The following is an 18,502-nucleotide window of genomic DNA, read 5'->3' on the forward strand; positions in this document are numbered from 1 at the left end:
GTCCACCGTACGCCATCGTAACACTTTTAAGGTGGCACTGAAAATCTAACCCCAGCAGGACGGCAGCGCAGAGGTCAGGCAGGACCAGAAGTTTAAAATGATCGTACACGGTCCCGTCTACTACGAGTGTCACCACGCAGTAGCCGCCGATGTCCGCCGACTGGGACTCGGAGGCCATAGAAATCCGCTGTTGCGCAGGCAGGACTGGGAGAGAGCAACGCCGCACCGTGTCGGGGTGGATGAAGCTCTCCGTGCTCCCAGAGTCAAAAAGGCAGATTGTATCGTGACCATTTACCTTAATGTCCATTGTGGAACTGGCCAGTTGGTGCGGTCTCGCTTGGTCCAGTGTAACGGATGCCAGCGTAGGGGTCGGTGTGTCGTTGCGGGTATCAGATGAGGCGGTGTCGGGGGCCTGCTGCGTCCCGGCTGTCGTCCAAGATGGCGGCGTCCATGATCCCCATGTGGCTGGAGGCGTCCAAAATGGCTGCTGTACCGGTGATTCGCACACGGCCGGGGAGGTCCAAAATGGCGGCCCGCATGGCCCACACGCGGCGCTGCTGGGGTTCGGGGTGGCTTTGGCCCTGCAGACGCTAGCGTAGTGTCCCTTCTTCCCGCAGCCCGAGCAGATCGCGTTTTTCGCCGGGCAGCGCGCTCTGGGGTGTTTTGCCTGGCCACAGAAGTAGCATTTCTGGCCTTGGGGCACTGCTGTCTGGCCTTGGGACACTGCTGCGGTAGTTGGGCCATTGTTGGGGTGTGGCTGGGGTGGCACGGCGCTATGAGGCGGTCCTACCGTGTCCCAGGCTGTCATTCCCCGCGGCGTCCACGGTGCAGAGGAGTAGGCATCCATGCCCTGGTAGGCTGCATCCAACGATAGTGCGAGTTCAGAGGCCTTGTTGAGGTCGAGGTTACTCTGCTCCAACAGTCGCTGTCGTGTGTAATTGGATCTGTGGCCCGCTACAAAAGCGTCCCGGATAAGTTCCTCTGTGTACACGGCGGCCTTTACATCCTTACAACCACAGGCCCGGCCAAGCACAGACAGTGCCTGAAGGTATTCCACGGTCGATTCCCCAGGTTGTTGTTTACGACTCCCCAGGAGGTGCCTGGCGTACACTTCGTTCACTGGGCGCGTGTACTGGTCCTTGAGGAGCTTGATAGCATCCGCGTACGAGGTCGCGTCTTGGATGACCGAGTACACTCGGTGGTTCACTTTGGAGGTCAGGACATCCAGTTTGTCCTCGTCCGATTTGATTGCTTCGGAGGCGGTCAGGAATTTTTCGAAACACTTAAGCCAGTGAGTAAACTTGGTGGATGAGTCCACCTCCCGATGATCTAAGTCCAGGCATGCTGGTGTGAGGATCTTCTCCATTATAAAAATGTTGTTAATAAAATTGATGCGCTATCAATTACTCATAAAAGACTGTGAGTTAGAAGAGTAACTAAAGGCTTTTATTAACAACAGAATGGAGGTCTGCCTCGAGTGGTCGACCGGTCCAGGATACCAAGGGCTGGGGAGCAGTCACCTTTATACTAGGACCTGTGGGAGGAGTCAGCCGAGGCATGTCCAGGCATGTACACAGTGGAATACAAACAGGACTAACAGGAATACAAACAGTGGTTTACCACACCCACCCAGAGTACATTCTGTTCCCTTGCTACTCTCAGTGCTTCTTCCAAGTGGTGTTCAACATGGAGGAGTACTGATTCATGAGGGAGGGCGGTAGGTGGTAATCAGCAGGAGGTTTCCTTGCCTATGCTTGACCTGAAGCCATGAGACTTCAAGGGGTCCAGAGTCAATGTTGAGGACACCCAGGGCCATTCCTTCTCGACTGTATACTACTGTGCCACCACCCCTGGTGGGTCTGTCCTGCCGGTGGGACAGGATATACCCAGAGATGGTGATGGTGATGGAGGAGTTTGGGACATTGGCTGAAAGGTATGATTCTGCGAGTATGACTATGTCAGGCTGTTGCTTGACTAGTCTGTGGGACAGCTCTCCCAATTTTGGCACAAGTCCCCAGATGTTGGTACTGGGTTGACTGGGCTGGGTGTGCCGTTGTCGTGTCCGTAGCTGGTGCCGAGGTCGATGCCAGGTGGTCCGTCTGGTTTCATTCTTATTTTGTTTTGTAGCGATTAGTTACAACTGAGTGGCTTGCTCGGCCATTTTTATTTTTATTCGTTTATGGGATCAGGGCGTCGCTGGCAATGCCAGCATTTATTGCCCATCCCTAGTTGCCCTTGAGAAGGTGGTGGTGAGTCGCCTTCGTGAACCGCTGCAGTCCGTGTGGTGATGGTACTTTCAGAGGGCAGTTAAGAGTCAACCACATTGCTGTGGGTCTGGAGTCACATATAGGCCAGACCAGGTAAGGAAGGCAGATGTCCTTCCCTAAAGGTCCACAGACGTTACCTGGCCTGCTGAATATTGCCAGCATTTTCTGTTTTTATTATAGCCCTTTAGAGTGGATTACTTAGAGCTCGGACTTAAAATTAAAGTGGCAAATGTTTGAAGAGTAGGAGTAGAAAGTACAGTGGCTGGTGTACCATTCGACAACACTTTGCCAGACCAGCCAATCGACTACTAGTACGATAGCAAAATACTGCAGATGCTGGAAATCCAAAATAACAACAGAAAATGCTGGAAAAACTCAGCAGGCCAGGCAACATCCGTGGAGAGAAAATAGAGTCAACGTTTCAGGTGAAAATCTTTTGTCAAGACTAAAGAAGTACAAGAAATGAAATAGATTAAGAGGCCAGGCTGGGAGAGAACAAAAGAGAAGAGACATTAAGAGGTATTCAAAACGAGATGAGATGGTGATAGGACTAGTGGAGACGAAAGACGGCTCTAGATTAGGTGTGAAATGCACTGGCAGAATGGGAGACAGCTGCCATGTGGGAGACAGGGAAAAAAAGGCCAAAACAAAGGTGTGGATAAAAAATATAAGTAAAAATGTAATAGGGGCCGAGGTTATGATCTGAAATTGTGGAACTCAATATTGAGTCCGGAAAGTGCCTAATCGGAAGATGAGGTGCTGTTCCTCGAGTTTATGGTGAGCTTCCGTGGAACAATGCAAGAGGCCGAGGACAGTGAGGTCCGAGTGAGAATGGGGCGGTGAATTAAAATGACAGGCGACCGGAAGCTCGGGGTCACCCTTACGGACTGAACGGAGGTCACCCAATCTGCGTTTGGTCTCCCCAATGTAGAGGAGACCACATCGTGAGCAGCGAATACAGTATACTAAATTGCAAGTAGTACGAGTAAATCGCTGTTTCACCTGGAAGGGGTGTTTGGGGCCCTGGACAGTGGGAAGGGGGGAGGTATAAGGGCAGGTGTTACATCTCCTGCGCTTGCACGGGAAGGTGCCAGGCGAAGGGGAAGGGGTGCTGGGGGTGATAGAGGAGTGGACTAGGGTGTCTCGGAGGGAGCGGTCCCTACGGAATGCTGAAAGGGGAGGGGAAGATGCGTTTGGTGGTGGGATCACTTTGGAGATGGCGGAAATGGCGGAGGATGATCCGTTGAATGTGGAGGTTGGTGGGATGAAAGGTGAGGACAAGGGGAACCCTATTGTGGTTCCGGGAGGGAGGGGCAGGGGTGAGGGCAGAAGTGCAGGAGATAGAACGGACATGGTCGAGGGCTGTGTCAACCACAGTAGAGGGGAATCCTCGGTTGAGGAAAAAGGAAGACATGTCGGAAGCACTGGTGTGGAAGGTGGCATCCTCGGAGCAGATGCGGCGGAGACGGAGAAAGGAATAGAGTCCTTACAGGAGGCAGGGTGGGAGGAAGTGTAGTCCAGGTAGCTGTGGGAGTCAGTGGGCTTGTAGTAAATGTTGGTCAATAACCTATACCCAGAGATGGAGACGGAGAGGTCGAGGAAGGGAAGGGAAGAGTCAGAGATGGACCATGAGAAGGTGAGGGAAGGGTGGAAGTTGGAGGCAAAGTGAATGAAATTGTTTAGTTCAGGGCGAGAGCAGGAAACAGCACAGATACAGTCATCAATGTATCGGAAAAAGAGGGGAGGGAGGGGACCCGAGTAGGACTGGAACAAAGAGTGTTCCACATATCCCACGAAAAGGCAGGCATAGCTAGGACCCATGCGGGTACCCATAGCAACACCTTTGATTTGGAGGAAATGAGTGGAGTTAAAGGAGAAGTTGTTCAATGTGAGAACAAGTTCAGCCAGGCGGAGGAGGGTAGTGGTGGATGGGGACTGGTCAGGCCTCTGTTCAAGGAAGAAGCGGAGTGCCCTCAGGCCATCCTGGTGGGGGATGGAGGTGTAGAGGGATTGTGCATCTATGGTGAAAAGGAAGCGGTTGGGGCCAGGAAACTGGAAACTGTTAAAGTGGCGGAGGGCGTCTGAAGAGTCATGGATGTAGGTGGGAAGAGACTGGACAAGGGGAGAAAAGATAGAGTCAAGGTAGGAAGAGATATGTTCCGTGGGGCAAAATCAAAGGTGTTGCTATGGGTACCCGCATGGGTCCTAGCTATGCCTGCCTTTTCGTGAGCTATGTAGAACACTCTTTGTTCCAGTCCTACTTGGGTCCCCTCCCTCACCTCTTTTTCCGATACATTGATGACTGTATCGGTGCCGTTTCCTGCTCTCACCCTGAACTAAACAATTTCATTCACTTTGCCTCCAATTTCCACCCTTCCCTCACCTTCACATAGTCCATCTCTGACTCTTCCCTTCCCTTCCTCGACTTCTCCGTCTCCATCGCTGGGGATAGGTTATTGACCAACATTCACTACAAGCCCACTGACTCCCACAGCTACCTGGACTACACTTCCTCCCACCCTGCCTCCTATAAGGACTCTATTCCATTCTCCCAGTTTCTCCGTCTCCGCCACATCTGCTCCGAGGATGCCACCTTCCACGCCAGTGCTTCCGACATGTCTTCCTTTTTCCTCAACCGAGGATTCCCCTCTACCGTGGTTGGCACGGCCCTCGACCGTGTCCATTCTATCTCCCGCACTTCTGCCCTCACCCCTGCCCCTCCCTCCCAGAACCACAATAGGGTTCCCCTTGTCCTCACCTTTCACCCCACCAGCCTCCACATTCAACAGATCATCCTCCGCCATTTCCACCATCTCCAAAGTGATCCCACCAGCAAACGCATCTTCCCCTCCCCTCTCAGCATTCCGTAGGGACCGCTCCCTCCGAGACACCCTAGTCCACTCCTCTATCACCCCCAGCACCCCTTCCCCTGGCACCTTCCCGTGCAAGCGCAGGAGATGTAACACCTGCCCTAAAACCTCCCCCCTTCCCACTGTCCAGGGTCCCAAACACCCCTTCCAGGTGAAACAGCGATTTACTTGTACTTCTTGCAATCTAGTATACTGTATTCGCTGCTCATGATGTGGTCTCCTCTACATTGGGGAGACCAAACGCAGATTGGATGACCGCTTTGCGGAACACCTCCATTCAGTCTGTAAAGTTGACCCCAAGCTTCTGATCGCCTGTCATTTTAATTCACCGCCCCATTCCCACTCGGACCTCACCGTCCTCGGCCTCTTGCATTGTTCCATGGAAGCTCACCGTAAACTCGAGGAACAGCACCTCATCTTCCGATTAGGCACTTTACAGCCTTCCGGACTCAATATAGAGTTCAACAATTTCAGATCATAACCTCGACCCCTATTACATTTTTACTTATATTTTTTATCCACACCTTTGTTTTGGCCTCCCCCCCCCCCCCGCTTTCCTTTTTTTTTTCTCTCTCCCACATGGCAGCTGTCTCCCATTCTGCCAGCGCATTTCACACCTAATCTAGAGCTGTCTTTTGTCTCCACTAGTCCTATCACCATCTCGTCTCGTTTTGAATACCTCTTAATGTCTCTTCTCTTTTGTTCTCTCCCAGCCCGGCCTCTTAATCTATTTCATTCCCTGTGCCTCTTTAGTCTTGATAAAGGGTTTTCACCCGAAACGTTGACTCTAATTTCTCTCCACGGGATGTTGGCTGGCCTGCTGACTTTTTCCAGCATTTTCTGTTGTTATTTCAGCCAATCGACTGCCTTGGCAAATCTGTCAATAGCGATGGGGGAAGCGCGCATGCGTAGAGGGGCGGTGCCGGGGTGAAGAAGGTCGGCCGCCATGTTGTTGGTCCCCGGGCGGGAAGAAGGTCGGCCGCCATGCTGTTGGTCCCCGGGCGGGGAATGGCGCGAGCCGCTGTCGGTTGCTTTCTGCGGCGCGCTATGCGCGCGGGCGGACTGGCAGCCTCGCGGCGGCGGCCGTGTTCGGGCCTGACGCCTGGGCGGCGAGCGGCCCGGGAATACGCGGCGGTGGAGCCCGAGAGGCCGGAGGAGATGGTGTTTGTGGAATACACAGCCGGACTCGAGGCGGAGGAGGAGGAGGAGCGGGCACTAAGCGGCGAGATGGCACCAACCAGAGAGGAGGCGGTGGTAGCGGGCGAGGCCAAGGCCTCGGCCTGGCACGGGGCTCTGCGCCGCCAGCTGTTGGCCCTGGAAGCGCTCACCCCGGCACCCGGAGCCGAGCCGCTGGTGAGCGACCCGGGCTTCCGGGCGCCCGAGCTCCCGTCCAGGAGGAAGCGGCGGGCCCCGGCTGGCCAGCACCGGGTGTACGGCACCGCCGACCCCCTGCTGCCGGCCAGCAGCTGCCCCTGCTCGGGCTGCGGGGCCCTCCTGCACTGCGCCGAGCCGGCGCTGGCCGGCTACATGCCGAGCGAGAAGTACAAGCAGCTGTTGGAGGCCGGGGCCCTGGGGCGCTCGGTGTGCCAGCGCTGCTTCCTGCTGCTCCACCACCAGAAGGCCCTGGAGGTGCAGGTGCCTCTGGGCGAGTACCAGCGCCTGGTGGGCCGCGTCGCCCGGGAGAAGGCGCTGGTACTCTACATGCTGGACCTGCTGGATCTGAGCGGCGGCCTCATCCCCGGGCTGCGGCGGCTGGTGGGCGAGCGCAACCCCGTCCTGGTGCTGGCCAACAAGGCCGACCTGGTCCCCGCCGACTGCCGCCACTACCTCCAGCGGATCCGACAGCGGGTGCTGGAGCACTGCGGCCGGGCCGGCATCTGCGCCGAGCACCGGGGCCGAGGGGTGGTGCACCTGATCAGCGCCAAGACCGGCTACGGCATCGAGGAGCTGGTCTCCCGGCTCCAGAGCTCCTGGGGCTACAAAGGGAACGTGTACCTGGTCGGCAGCACCAACGTGGGCAAGTCCACCCTTTTCAACACCCTCCTGGAGTCCGATTACTGCAAATCCAAAGCCCCCGATGTCATCCAGAGAGCGACAATTTCCCGGTGGCCAGGTGAGTGCTCTGGATGCTCACTGTTTGGGCCCTGACTTAGAAACGAAAGACTTGCATTTATATAGCGCCTTTCGTCAACACCGGATGTCCCAAAGCACTTTACAGCCAATGAAGTACTTTTTGAAGTGTAGTCACTGTTGTAATGCAGGAAACCCGACAGCTAATTTACACACAGCAAGCTCCCACAAACAGCAATGTGATGATGACCAGATAATCTGTTAGTGATGTTGATTTGAGGGATAAATATTGGCCAGGACACCAGAAATAACTCCCCTGCTCTTCTTCGAAATAGAAACATAGAAGATAGGAGCAGAAGTAGGCCATTCGGCCCTTCGAGCCTGCTCCGCCATTCAATGAGATCATGGCTGATCATCCAAATTCAGTACCCTGTCCCTGCCTTCTCCCCATATCCCTTGATCCCTTTAGCCTCAAGAAATATATCCAACTCTTATATATTTAATGAACTGGCCTCCACCACCCTCTGTGGCAGAGAATCCCACAGGTTCACCACTCTCTGGGTGAAGAAATTCCTCCTCATTTCAGTCCTAAATGGCTTACCCCTTATCCTTAGACTATGACCCCTGGTTCTGGACTCCCCGGCCATCCGAAACATCCTTCCTGCATCTAGTCTGTCCAGACCTGACATTTTTATGTGCCATGGGGCCTTTTACATCCACCTGAGTGCAGACGGGGCCTCAGTTTAAGTCTCATCTGAAAGACAGCTCCTCCGACGGTGCAGTGTTCCCGCAGTACTACACTGGAGTATCAGCATAGATTTTTGTGCTCGAGTCTCTGGTAACACTCCCGCGATAACACTCCAGTCTCTAAGTCAAAAATTTGTGGGTTGATGCCACCACTGAGATTTGAGCACATAATCCAGCCTGGTAAGTGCCAGATGAGAGGTTAAACTGGGACCGCCTGCCCTCTGAGATGGATGTAAAAGATCCCATGACACCATTTCGAAGGCGTGCAGGGGTGTCCTGGCCAATATTTATCCCTTAACCAACATCTAAAACTGATGATCTCATTGCTGTTTGTGGGACCTTGCTGTATGCAAATTGGCAGCTGCGCTTCCTACGTTACAACTATGACTACACTTCAAAGGTACTTTGGCTTTGTGATGCCCTGAGGACTAGTATCACTGAAACATTAACTGGTCATTAAACTCCATCTCCCACAAGTTTCACATTTGTAATGAATTTGACTAATGTCTCAGCATTCAGATCGAATAGAGTTATCACCTCCACAATCTGCACATGTTGACATTTCAATTTAGCTGTTTCATTCACGAAACAATTTTTTTTAACATGATTTTGAACAGAGGCATTTCTGAACAATACAAATCCCTGCACGACAGACATTTCCCATTGAATGCACTGATCAGTCCAGCCAGTTACATGTATTGGCCATCACCGTCACATAAACAATGGGATTCCTTGAACTGGCTGACACCGTTTTTACATAAAGTGCTGAAATCTGCCTATTTTGACACTCGAACCTCAATTGTAAATAGTGATTAGATGATGTCACCTTTAGGTTTTGAGAACCTGAAGAGTAGTAGCAAAGAAAGGACAGTTTTGAGGTCCTGGGAAAAAATAAGTTGACCGTGATTGCGTCTTGAGGAAGAACAAGTAGGATGATGCATTTGGAGCTCGGGAGTAACGAGGATAGTTCAGAAGAGTGCTGATCATAGTCATTAATAAAATAAAGGCAAGATTATAATGGCGAGATCAAGATGAAAGGAGAGAGCAGTGGACAAGCTTTTTTTTGTATCCTATCCAGGAGTGTGAATAAATCAGAAAAGCTACCCTGCTAGTCTACATTGGATTTGGGTTTTAAGGGTTGTTGAGGGCAGAGGAAACAAAGCTACTTGGATGGCATCTTTAACAATTGAGGAGATATAGGCGTTCCTTGGAACATCAGTAGATGGAGAAGGACTAAGGGCAGGTGCTAGGTGGCTACATGTTGCCTGGACTGCATAACGAAACAGTCTTTGAAGAATTGAAATGAGATTTTAATTTCTCCATATTAAGACATTGAGATCAAGATGTCGGGAATGAACCATTGCACTGAGGATTAGAAGTTGAAAGAATTGAATTGATTCAGTGTTCTGTGATAAATCCACAAGTTGTAAAATTGCTTCCTGAATCAAGATCTACGGTTGAACACTTATTTTTAGTTACTCCAGTTTGAAGACCATCCTTCTATTTGGAAAATAACTGGCTTTTGAAGACAATAACCATAGGCTAATTGAACTGTACCCCATAACCAAAGTATTCCTACAGACATCGCTGCATTGTCCTTATGTGCAGGAAGCTCTTTTTTTTTTATCCGGGACCGGCGCGGTGCCGGTTGATCAAAAAGTCCGAATTACGGAGAGGTATACTTAGCAAGGTACGAGAGCCCCGGTTACACAACACTTGTGCAGGAGTCCTGGTTACACGGCCACAGATCCAGGAGTCCCTGTTGCACGGCCACAGGTGCAGGAACCCCGGTTACACAACACTTGTGCAGGAACTCCGGTTACACGGCCACAGATCCAGGAGTCCCTGTTGCACGGCCACAGGTGCAGGAACCCCGGTTACACGGCCACAGGTGCAGGAACCCCGGTTACACGGCCACAGGTGCAGGAACCCCGGTTACACGGCCACAGGTGCAGGAACCCCGGTTACACGGCCACAGATCCAGGAGTCCCTGTTGCACGGCCACAGGTGCAGGAGCCCCGGTTACACAATACTTGTGCAGGAGTCCCGGTTACATGGCCACAGATCCAGGAGTCCCTGTTGCACGGCCACAGGTGCAGGCACCCCGGTTACATGGCCACAGGTGCAGGAACCCAAGTTACACAGCCACAGATCCAGGAACCCCGGTTACACGGCCACAGATCCAGGAACCCCGGTTACACGGCCACAGATCCAGGAACCCCGGTTACACGGCCACAGGTGCAGGCACCCCGGTTACACGGCCACAGGTGCAGGCACCCCGGTTACATGGCCACAGGTGCAGGCACCCCGGTTACACGGCCACGGGTGCAGGCACCCCGGTTACACGGCCACGGGTGCAGGCACCCCGGTTACACGGCCACAGGTGCAGGAACCCCGGTTACACGGCCACTAATATATAATAAAACTTACCTGAACCTACTCCTGAATTTTGCCGGTTAAGAGAGATTTCTGGATATTTAGGTGCCGGTTAAAAGAGAGTTTCCTGTATATAGTGTAATTTCAGTGTAGAAACTTAGCTGAGAAAATTTCAATATGCTACCAGGATACTGGAACATCCTGATCCATCAAAGGATGTGTATCCTCTGGAATGCCCAATAATAGCTAGGGTTAAAATGCCCTATTAATACAGATATGAGCGAATACTTCAAGGTTTAACAAACCTCATAGGTACTAAACGTTTTCTCCAGTTTTATACCACTAGCTGGATATGGGAATGGCCAGTGTTGACCATACACAGATAATTCTAGGGAGTAATTCACACCTAGTTTTTTCTTGTATAACTCATTCCCTTTTGGAAGGAGGTGAGATTAGTGAATAATTTTCAAGCTGATGGCGCAGCATTGTTTGGGAATTTACATTATGTTGGGAAATTGGTGCACAACACATCGAGCTGCAATGACCTGTCTCTCGCGGCACTTGTTTATCATCCTGCGACCAATTCGAGTTCACATTAGGTTAGGTGCTGACTCGTTATTTTGAAGGCTTATGTCTTAGGAACAGGAGTAGGCCATTTAGCCTCTCGAGCTTGTTCTGTCATTAAATAAGATCATGGCTGACCTGTGACCTTACTCCATTTACCCACTATTGCCCCATATCCCTTAATACCTTTGGTTAATAAAAATCTATCAATCTCCCATTTAAAATTAACAACTGACCCAGCATCAACTGCCGTTTGCGGAAGAGAGTTCCAAACTTCTACCACCCTTTTGCGTGTAGAAGTGTTTCCTAACTTCACTCCTGAAAGGTCTTAATCTAAATTCCAGGGAATATAACCCTATTTTGTGTAATATCTCTGCAGTTTAACCTTTGGAGTCCAGGTATTATTCCATTAGCCTTTTTGGTTATTTTCTGTATCTGTTTATGATATTTTAACGATCTATGTGCATAGACCCCTGTCTCTTTAGAACGCCACTGTTTCGAGCTTTTCACCATTTAAGAAAATACTCTGATCTATCCTTTATTGATCCAAAGTGGATGACTCACATTTGCCCTCATTGAAGTCCATTTGCCACAGTATTGCCCATTCACTTAATCTATTAATATCTTTGTGATTTTATGCTTCCATCTACGCTGCTTACAATCCCGCCTATCTTTGTCATCGGCAAACTTGAATATGTGGCTCTCTATCCCATCATCTAAGTCATTAATAAGTATAGTGAATAGTTGAGGCCCCAACACAGATTCCCCATGGGACACCACTAGTCACATCCTGCCAATTTGAGCACTGCCCATTATCACTACTCTCTGTCTCCTGCCGCTCAACCAATTTCCTAACCAGGTCAATAATTTGCTCTCAATTGCATGAACTTCAACTTTAGCTAACAGTCTCTTATGAGGGACTTTATCAAATGCCTTCTGAAAGTCCATATAAATAACATCCATAGATGTTCCCCTGTCCATTACTTTAGTCACCTCTTCAAAAAATTCGATCCGGTTCATTAGGCTTGACCTACCCTTTACAAGTCCATGATCAGCTGAAAATGTTCACGGTGTTCAGTCTATCCTTATTTATAGACTCTAGTAAATGGCTAGGTCACTGATTTAAAGGTTTTCATTAAAAAACAGTTCTAGGCTGAGAAGCTGACAAAAAGTCTTTTGTTATGTTGCTTGATGCATTTTGCATCTGGAGGAAAGGAAAATCCAACTGATTCAAGGCAGTGTCTTGGATTTGGATTACGCCCTGGTGAATTAACTTCCTGGGCAGGTTTGCACAAACATGACATGCTTCCACAGAGCTTTGTGATCCTATTGACTGTTCAGAGATTTGAGTCGGCATTCTCCAGTGTAGACTTGATTCTTCCCCAAGAAGATGCGAGCTGATGGAATCTTCAAGGTGGAAGATTCAGCCTAATTTGAAACTGGATGTTTTCTTTCTTTCTCTCCCACTCCTGCCCCTTGGAGGAGACCTATTTCTGTCTAGCATGAGAAGTAGGAATCCTCCAGCTCCCACTGTATCTTACATGCCATATAGTTTCTTCTACCCCCTCCTTTAATCACCTTCCCACCTCCAATCTCTGCGGATTACAAGTCATCCAGAACTGCATGACCCACATTCTCGCCTGCATCATGTCCCTCACTCCTGTCCTTGCCAAGCTCCACTGGCTCCTTTTGCCTGATGAAAAGCTACACATTTCACCCCACCTTAACTTCAGTTAGCTCCTCCAGCTGTATGTCCCTGTACACACCACCTGCTCCTCTGACATAGCTCTACCATCCTGACTACACCCTGCCAGCTGCAAGTTGTTCCCTAAATTTGTCTGCTTTGCTAATTCCCTTCCTGCTTTGAAAAGCCTTCTAAAAACCTTTCTCTTGTAATGTGTCTTCAACTCCCCACACCCCACCAATTTTACTGCTTTCCCATCTGTTTTATTCCTTAGTCCTGTAAAGTGCCCAAGATGCCTTTCTATACGTGAGCAATGGTATATGTAAGTTAGATTTTGTGCACAGAATGGCTGGTGCATTCGCCTAGGTATGAGTGACTGGATTTTGTAGTAGTTTGTGAAGTGCTCTGCCATGTTTCAGAGAGATGCATTGTTGTATAAATGCAAATACTTTTGTTCGGTGGGGTACATTTTTGGATTGTATATAATTTTGTTTTTGTTTGATAGGAACTACGTTAAACCTCCTCAAGTTTCCAGTTATAAATCCCACACCGAACAGAATGTTTCGGAGGTTAGAGAGACTGAAAGCTGATAAGTCACAGACGGAAACTGACCTTAGCGAAGAAGAGTTGACGCATCTTCATCGACTGAAGAAACAAGGCTACTTGATTGGTAAGGATTTTATTGCTGACAGATTGATCAAATGTATCAAAAAGGCAAACTGGTTGTTTCATCAGGAGTGTTGTGGTTATAAACAAATATTTCCCAGTAAATGGTTGTGCTAACCCTCACCAGCCATCGATTGAGAAAGACATGGATTTGGATCCTTAAATTGAAACACTCCTGATCAAGTGTGCTGAATCTTTTCATTGTAGTGCCATATGCAAATGAAATCTCTAATGGTAGTTTGAGTGAGGAATAGAGGAAGAAGCAAAAGGTAGTAGATAGGGGGGCACGGTGGCATAGTGGTTAGCACTGTTGCCTCACAGCACCAGGGACCCGGGTTCAAATCTGGCCTCGGGCAACTGTCTGTGTGGAGTTTGCACATCCTCCCTGTGTCTGCGTGGGTTTCCTCCGGGTGCTCCGGTTTCCTCCCACAGTCCAAAGATGTGCAGGTTAGGTTGATTTGGCTATGATAAATTGACCCTTAGTGTTAGGGGATTAAATACGTGGGGTTACGGGGATAGGGTGGGATATGTGTCGGTGCAGGCTCGATGGGCCGAAATGGCCTCTATCTGCACTGTAGATTCTGTGATTCTGTCTGTGAACTGGTAGCATCTGTCACTTTGCTTGATTTGCACCACTTGCTAGCTGATTAGAATTGGATATTTGAGCAAATCAGCATGCTTAACTGAGATTAAACCAGTCAGAAGGACCCTACACACACACATAGTGTGATGTCCCAACAGAAATATAGAACTTTTAATTGTACAGTTAGAAATCATTGCATCATTTTCAAAGAAGAATTCAACCATAATCCAAACTAGATGAGTTCTACTGGACTTTGTTGTTGCATTTGCCCATGTAATAACAGAGACTACAATTTAAAAGTAATTAATCAACTGTGAAGCTATTTGGGATGTTCCCGAGGATGTGAAAGGTGGTTTATAAATGCTAGTACTTTTCTTTCTTTAAATTGGGCCAGAATAATCTGCTACACCTTCGTTCTTCCTCTGCTGTTTAAGGCCCACCCAGCACTGTACTTACCATGTTCCCACGTGCTCCTTGGTCTAGCCATTTCTGGATCCGGATTCATGTCAGCTTCGGTCTTGAAGCTTGCTCCACTGTGTGACTTGGAGGTGGTGGTGTTCCCATGCACCTGCTGCCCTTGTCCTTCTAGGTGAAAGAAGTTGCAGGTTTGGGAGGTGCTGCCGAAGAAGCCTTGGTGAGTTGCTGCAGTGCATCTTGTAGATGGTACACACTGCAGCCATGGTACGCTGGTGGTGGAGGGAGTGAATGTTTAAGGTGGTGGATGAGGTGCCAATCAAACGAGCTGCTTTGTCCTGGATGGTGTTGAGCTTCTTGAGTGTTGTTGGAGCTGCACTCATCCAGGCAAGTGGAGAGTATTTCATCACACTCCTTACTTGTGCCTTGTAGATGGTGGAAAGGCTTTGGGGAGTCAGGAGGTGAGACACTCGCCACAGAATACCTAGCCTCTGACCTGCTCTTGTTGCCACAGTATTTATGCGGCTGGTCCAGTTAAGTTTCTGGTCAATGGTAACCCCCAGGATGTTGATGGTGGGGGATTCGGCGATGGTAATGCCGTTGAATGTCAAGGGGAGGTGGTTAGACTCTCGCTTGTTGGAGATAGTCATTGCCTGGCACTTCTGTGGCGCAAATGTTACTTGCACTTATCTGCCCAAGCCTGAACGTCGTCCAGGTCTTGTTGCATGCGGGCATGGACTGCTTCATTATCTGAGGAGTTGTGAATGGCGCTGAACACTGTACAGTCATCAGCGAACATCCCCATTTCTGACCTTATGTTGCAGGGAAGGTCATTGATGAAGCAGCTGAAGATGGTTGGGCCTAGGACACTGCACTGAGGAACTCCTGCAGCGATGTCCTGGGGCTGCGATGATTGACCTTCAACCACCACAACCATCTTCCTTTGTGCTAGGTATGACTCCAGCCAGTGGAGTGTTTTCCCCCTGATTCCCATTGACTTCAGATTTACTTGGGCTCCTTGATGCCACATTTGGTCAAATGCTGCCTTGATGTCAAGGGCAGTCACTCTCACCTCACCTTTTGGAATTCAGCTCCTTTGTCCATGTTTGTACCAAGGCTGTAATGAGGTCGGGAGCTGAGTGGTCTTGGCGGAACTAAACTGGGCATCAGAGAGCATGTTATTGGTGAGTAAGTGCCGCTTGATAGCACTGTCGATGACACCTTCTATCACTTTGCTGATGATCGAGAGTAGAAAGTTTTCCACATTATCGGATAGATGCTAGTGTTGTAGCTGTACTGGAACAGCTTGGCTAGTTCTGGAGCACAAGTCTTCAGCACGATCGCCAGGATGTTGTGGGGGCCCATAGCCTTTGCTGTATCCAGTGCGCTCAGCCGTTCCTTGAAACCACGTGGAGTGAATTGAATTGGCTGAAGACGGGCTTCTGTGATGGTGGGGACCTCGGGAGTAGGCCGATATGGATCATCCACTCGGCACTTCTGGCTGAAAATGGTTGCAAACACTTCAGCCTTGTCTTTTGTAGTCACGCGCTGAGCTCCACCATCATTGAGGATGGGGACATTCATGGAGCCTCCTCCTCCCATTAGTTGTTTAATGGTCCACCACCATTCACGACTGGATGTGGCAGGACTGCAGTGCTTTGATCTGATCTGTTGATTGTGGGATAGCTTCCCCAGGTTGGCACTTCATTTTTAGGTATGCCTGGTGCTGCTCCTGGCATGCTCTTCTGCACTCCTTATTGAACCAGGGTTGGTCCCCTGGCTTGGTGGTAATGACAGAGTGAGGGATATGCCGGGCCATGAGGTTACAGATTGTGGTGGAATACAATTCTGCTGCTGCTGATGGTCCACAGCGCCTCATGGATGCCCAGTTTTGAGCTGTTAGATCTGTTCTGAATCTATCCCATTTAGCATGGTGGTAGTGCCACACAACACGATGGAGGGTGTTCTCAGTGTGAAGACGGGAGTTCGTCTCCACAATGACTGTGCAGTGATCACTGCTGCCAATGCTGTCATGGACAGATGCATCTGCAACAGGTAGATTGGTGAGGACGAGGTCAAGTAGGTTTTTCCCTCGTGATGGTTCTCTCACCACCTGTCACAGGCCCAGACCGGCAGTTATGTCCTTCAGGACTTGGCCAGCTCGGTCAGTAGTGGTGCTACCGAGCCACTCTTGGTGATGGACATTGAGGTTCCCCACCCAGAGTACATTCTGTTCCCTTGCTACTCTCAGTGCTTCTTCCAGGTGGTGTTCAACATGGAGGAGTACTGATTCATCAGCTGAGGGAGGGCGGTAGGTGGTAATCAGCAGGAGGTTTCCTTGCCCATGCTTGACCTAAAGCCATGAGACTTCATGGGGTCCGGAGTCAATGTTGAGGCCTCCTAGGGCCACTCCTTCCTGACTGTATACCACTGTGCTGCCACCCCTGGTGGGTCTGTCCTGTCAGTGGGACAGGACATACCCAGGGATGGTGATGGAGGAGTTTAGGACATTATCTGAAAGGTATGATTCCGTGAGTATGACTATGTCAGGCTGTTGTTTGACTAGTCTGTGGGACAGCTCTCTCAATTTTGGCACAAGTCCCCAGATGTTGGCGAGGAGGACTTTGCCGGGTTGACTGGGCTGGGTGTGCCGTTGCCGTGTCCATAGCCGGTTCCGAGGTCAATGCCGGGTGATCCATCCGGTTTCATTCTTTATATTTCATAGCGGTTAATTACAACTGAGAGACTTGTTAGGCCATTTCAGAGGGCAGTTAAGAGTCGACCTGCATTTTAAAAATAATAATTAGAAAGCAAGACTCTCCTAATACAGTTTTAAATCTTGTTAGAAGGAATAATTCAAAGCTGACAGGTTACATTTTCAACAGTTTGCAAGCACAAAGGTGCCATTGATCTTTCCTTCAGAATTAGGTGCTAACTAGAATAAGCCTCCAACTTCAAAAACCTGCAATGATATAACTTGTTGAAGTATATATGGTGTCTCTAAATGTTCTGAATCTTAATGTTAACAAAGCAATAGAAATATTTCTTAAGTAATTTTGTTCAGTATTAATAGTCCTGGTTTGGCAGCCTTGTAGTGAGGTGTTTATGATCATGCTATGGGGGTTTCTTTACAATGCTCGCTCTCTAATTTAATCTTGGCTTTAGACTATAATAGTTTTAATCATTTTGGTTTTGATCTTATTTGTCAGCCATGTTATTTTGTAATTATTGGAGAATTGAATTTGCTAAAGCAGAATTTTACTCGCTTTGCTTTATCGTGGAATCATTGAAAAGCATTGTGGCACAGGTGAGACCATTCAGCCCATCACGACTGTGCCAGTGCTTGTTCTTCAGCTGGTATTATCTACTCTAATTTCATTGCCCTCTTCTTTTCCTGTGTCCTTTTTTATATTTTTTTTATTCCGGAGAGGAATTGACACTTGGGTGGAGTTTCTTCTCAGATTTGAGCTACAGGCTTTCATAGTCTGCCATCTTCTCGTGTCTTCCTTGGGATGCCTCTCATTGCTTTCCTTAGCTACTCGCAGATTCTTTGATTCTTCGATGTCTTTAATTTCTTTAATGCTTCTATCCATTTGTTAGTAACTGAGATCTTTACATCAATCTGCTGCTTTCCTTTCAAGCAGGTCACTGGTCATTCCACCCATCCTTCCTCTATGGAGTCTTCCCACTTGTTCTAATTCTATTAAAATGTTTGTTCATATTTCACTTTTTTTTAGTGCTGATGTATGCCTGAAAGATCATTGATCTCCTCTCCACAAGTGCTGACTGACTTGCTGTGTTTTCAGCATTTACTGTGTTTGTTTCAGTTTGCCAGCATTTGTAGTTGTTTGCTTTTTATCCTTGGTTATCAAATTGTTTCCCTGGTGTTTAGGTAGAGTTGGCAGAACATTTCGTAATTCTCAAGTGAGTGGACAGCGAAACAAAGGGATAATTAAATGGGATCCAGATGAACTCGCCCTGAGTGCAGAACTTGAAGATGGTAATCAAGAAAATGTCTCAAACTCCAACGAGGTGGTGGAATTCACGTATAATGAACTGAAAGATGCTCACTGGTTTTACGACACACCCGGCATCTTAAAGCAGGACTGTGTAAGTGAAGTAGAACTATGGTCATGGCTCAGTGTGGGTTATGAATTGAGGATTGACTTGCTGTTATGCTACCATTTTGTATTTGTGCTCCAACTATTAATTACCAGTTGTCATGCAAAAGTGCTAAACCTTCTATTTGTTTTAAACTCTG

The 18,502-nt window shown here is 49.0% G+C and overlaps 1 protein-coding gene across 1 annotated transcript in view; it reads left to right on the forward strand.

The window, feature by feature from the left end:
• Positions 1-6,063: 6,063 nt before the first annotated feature.
• noa1 (nitric oxide associated 1) overlaps positions 6,064-18,502 on the forward strand; it is a 36,300-nt gene continuing 23,861 nt past the window's right edge. The window contains exons 1-3 of the mRNA XM_085983047.1: positions 6,064-7,250; positions 13,084-13,248; positions 18,134-18,351. Coding sequence (XP_085839173.1) covers positions 6,122-7,250; positions 13,084-13,248; positions 18,134-18,351 — 1,512 coding nt within the window. The 5' untranslated portion in view covers positions 6,064-6,121. The remainder of the gene's footprint in view (positions 7,251-13,083; positions 13,249-18,133; positions 18,352-18,502) is intronic.

The sequence above is a fragment of the Somniosus microcephalus genome, chromosome 1 (assembly GCF_052327205.1).
Source record: "Somniosus microcephalus isolate GS21.2 chromosome 1, FLI_Smic_1.0, whole genome shotgun sequence".
Lineage (NCBI taxonomy): Eukaryota > Metazoa > Chordata > Chondrichthyes > Squaliformes > Somniosidae > Somniosus > Somniosus microcephalus.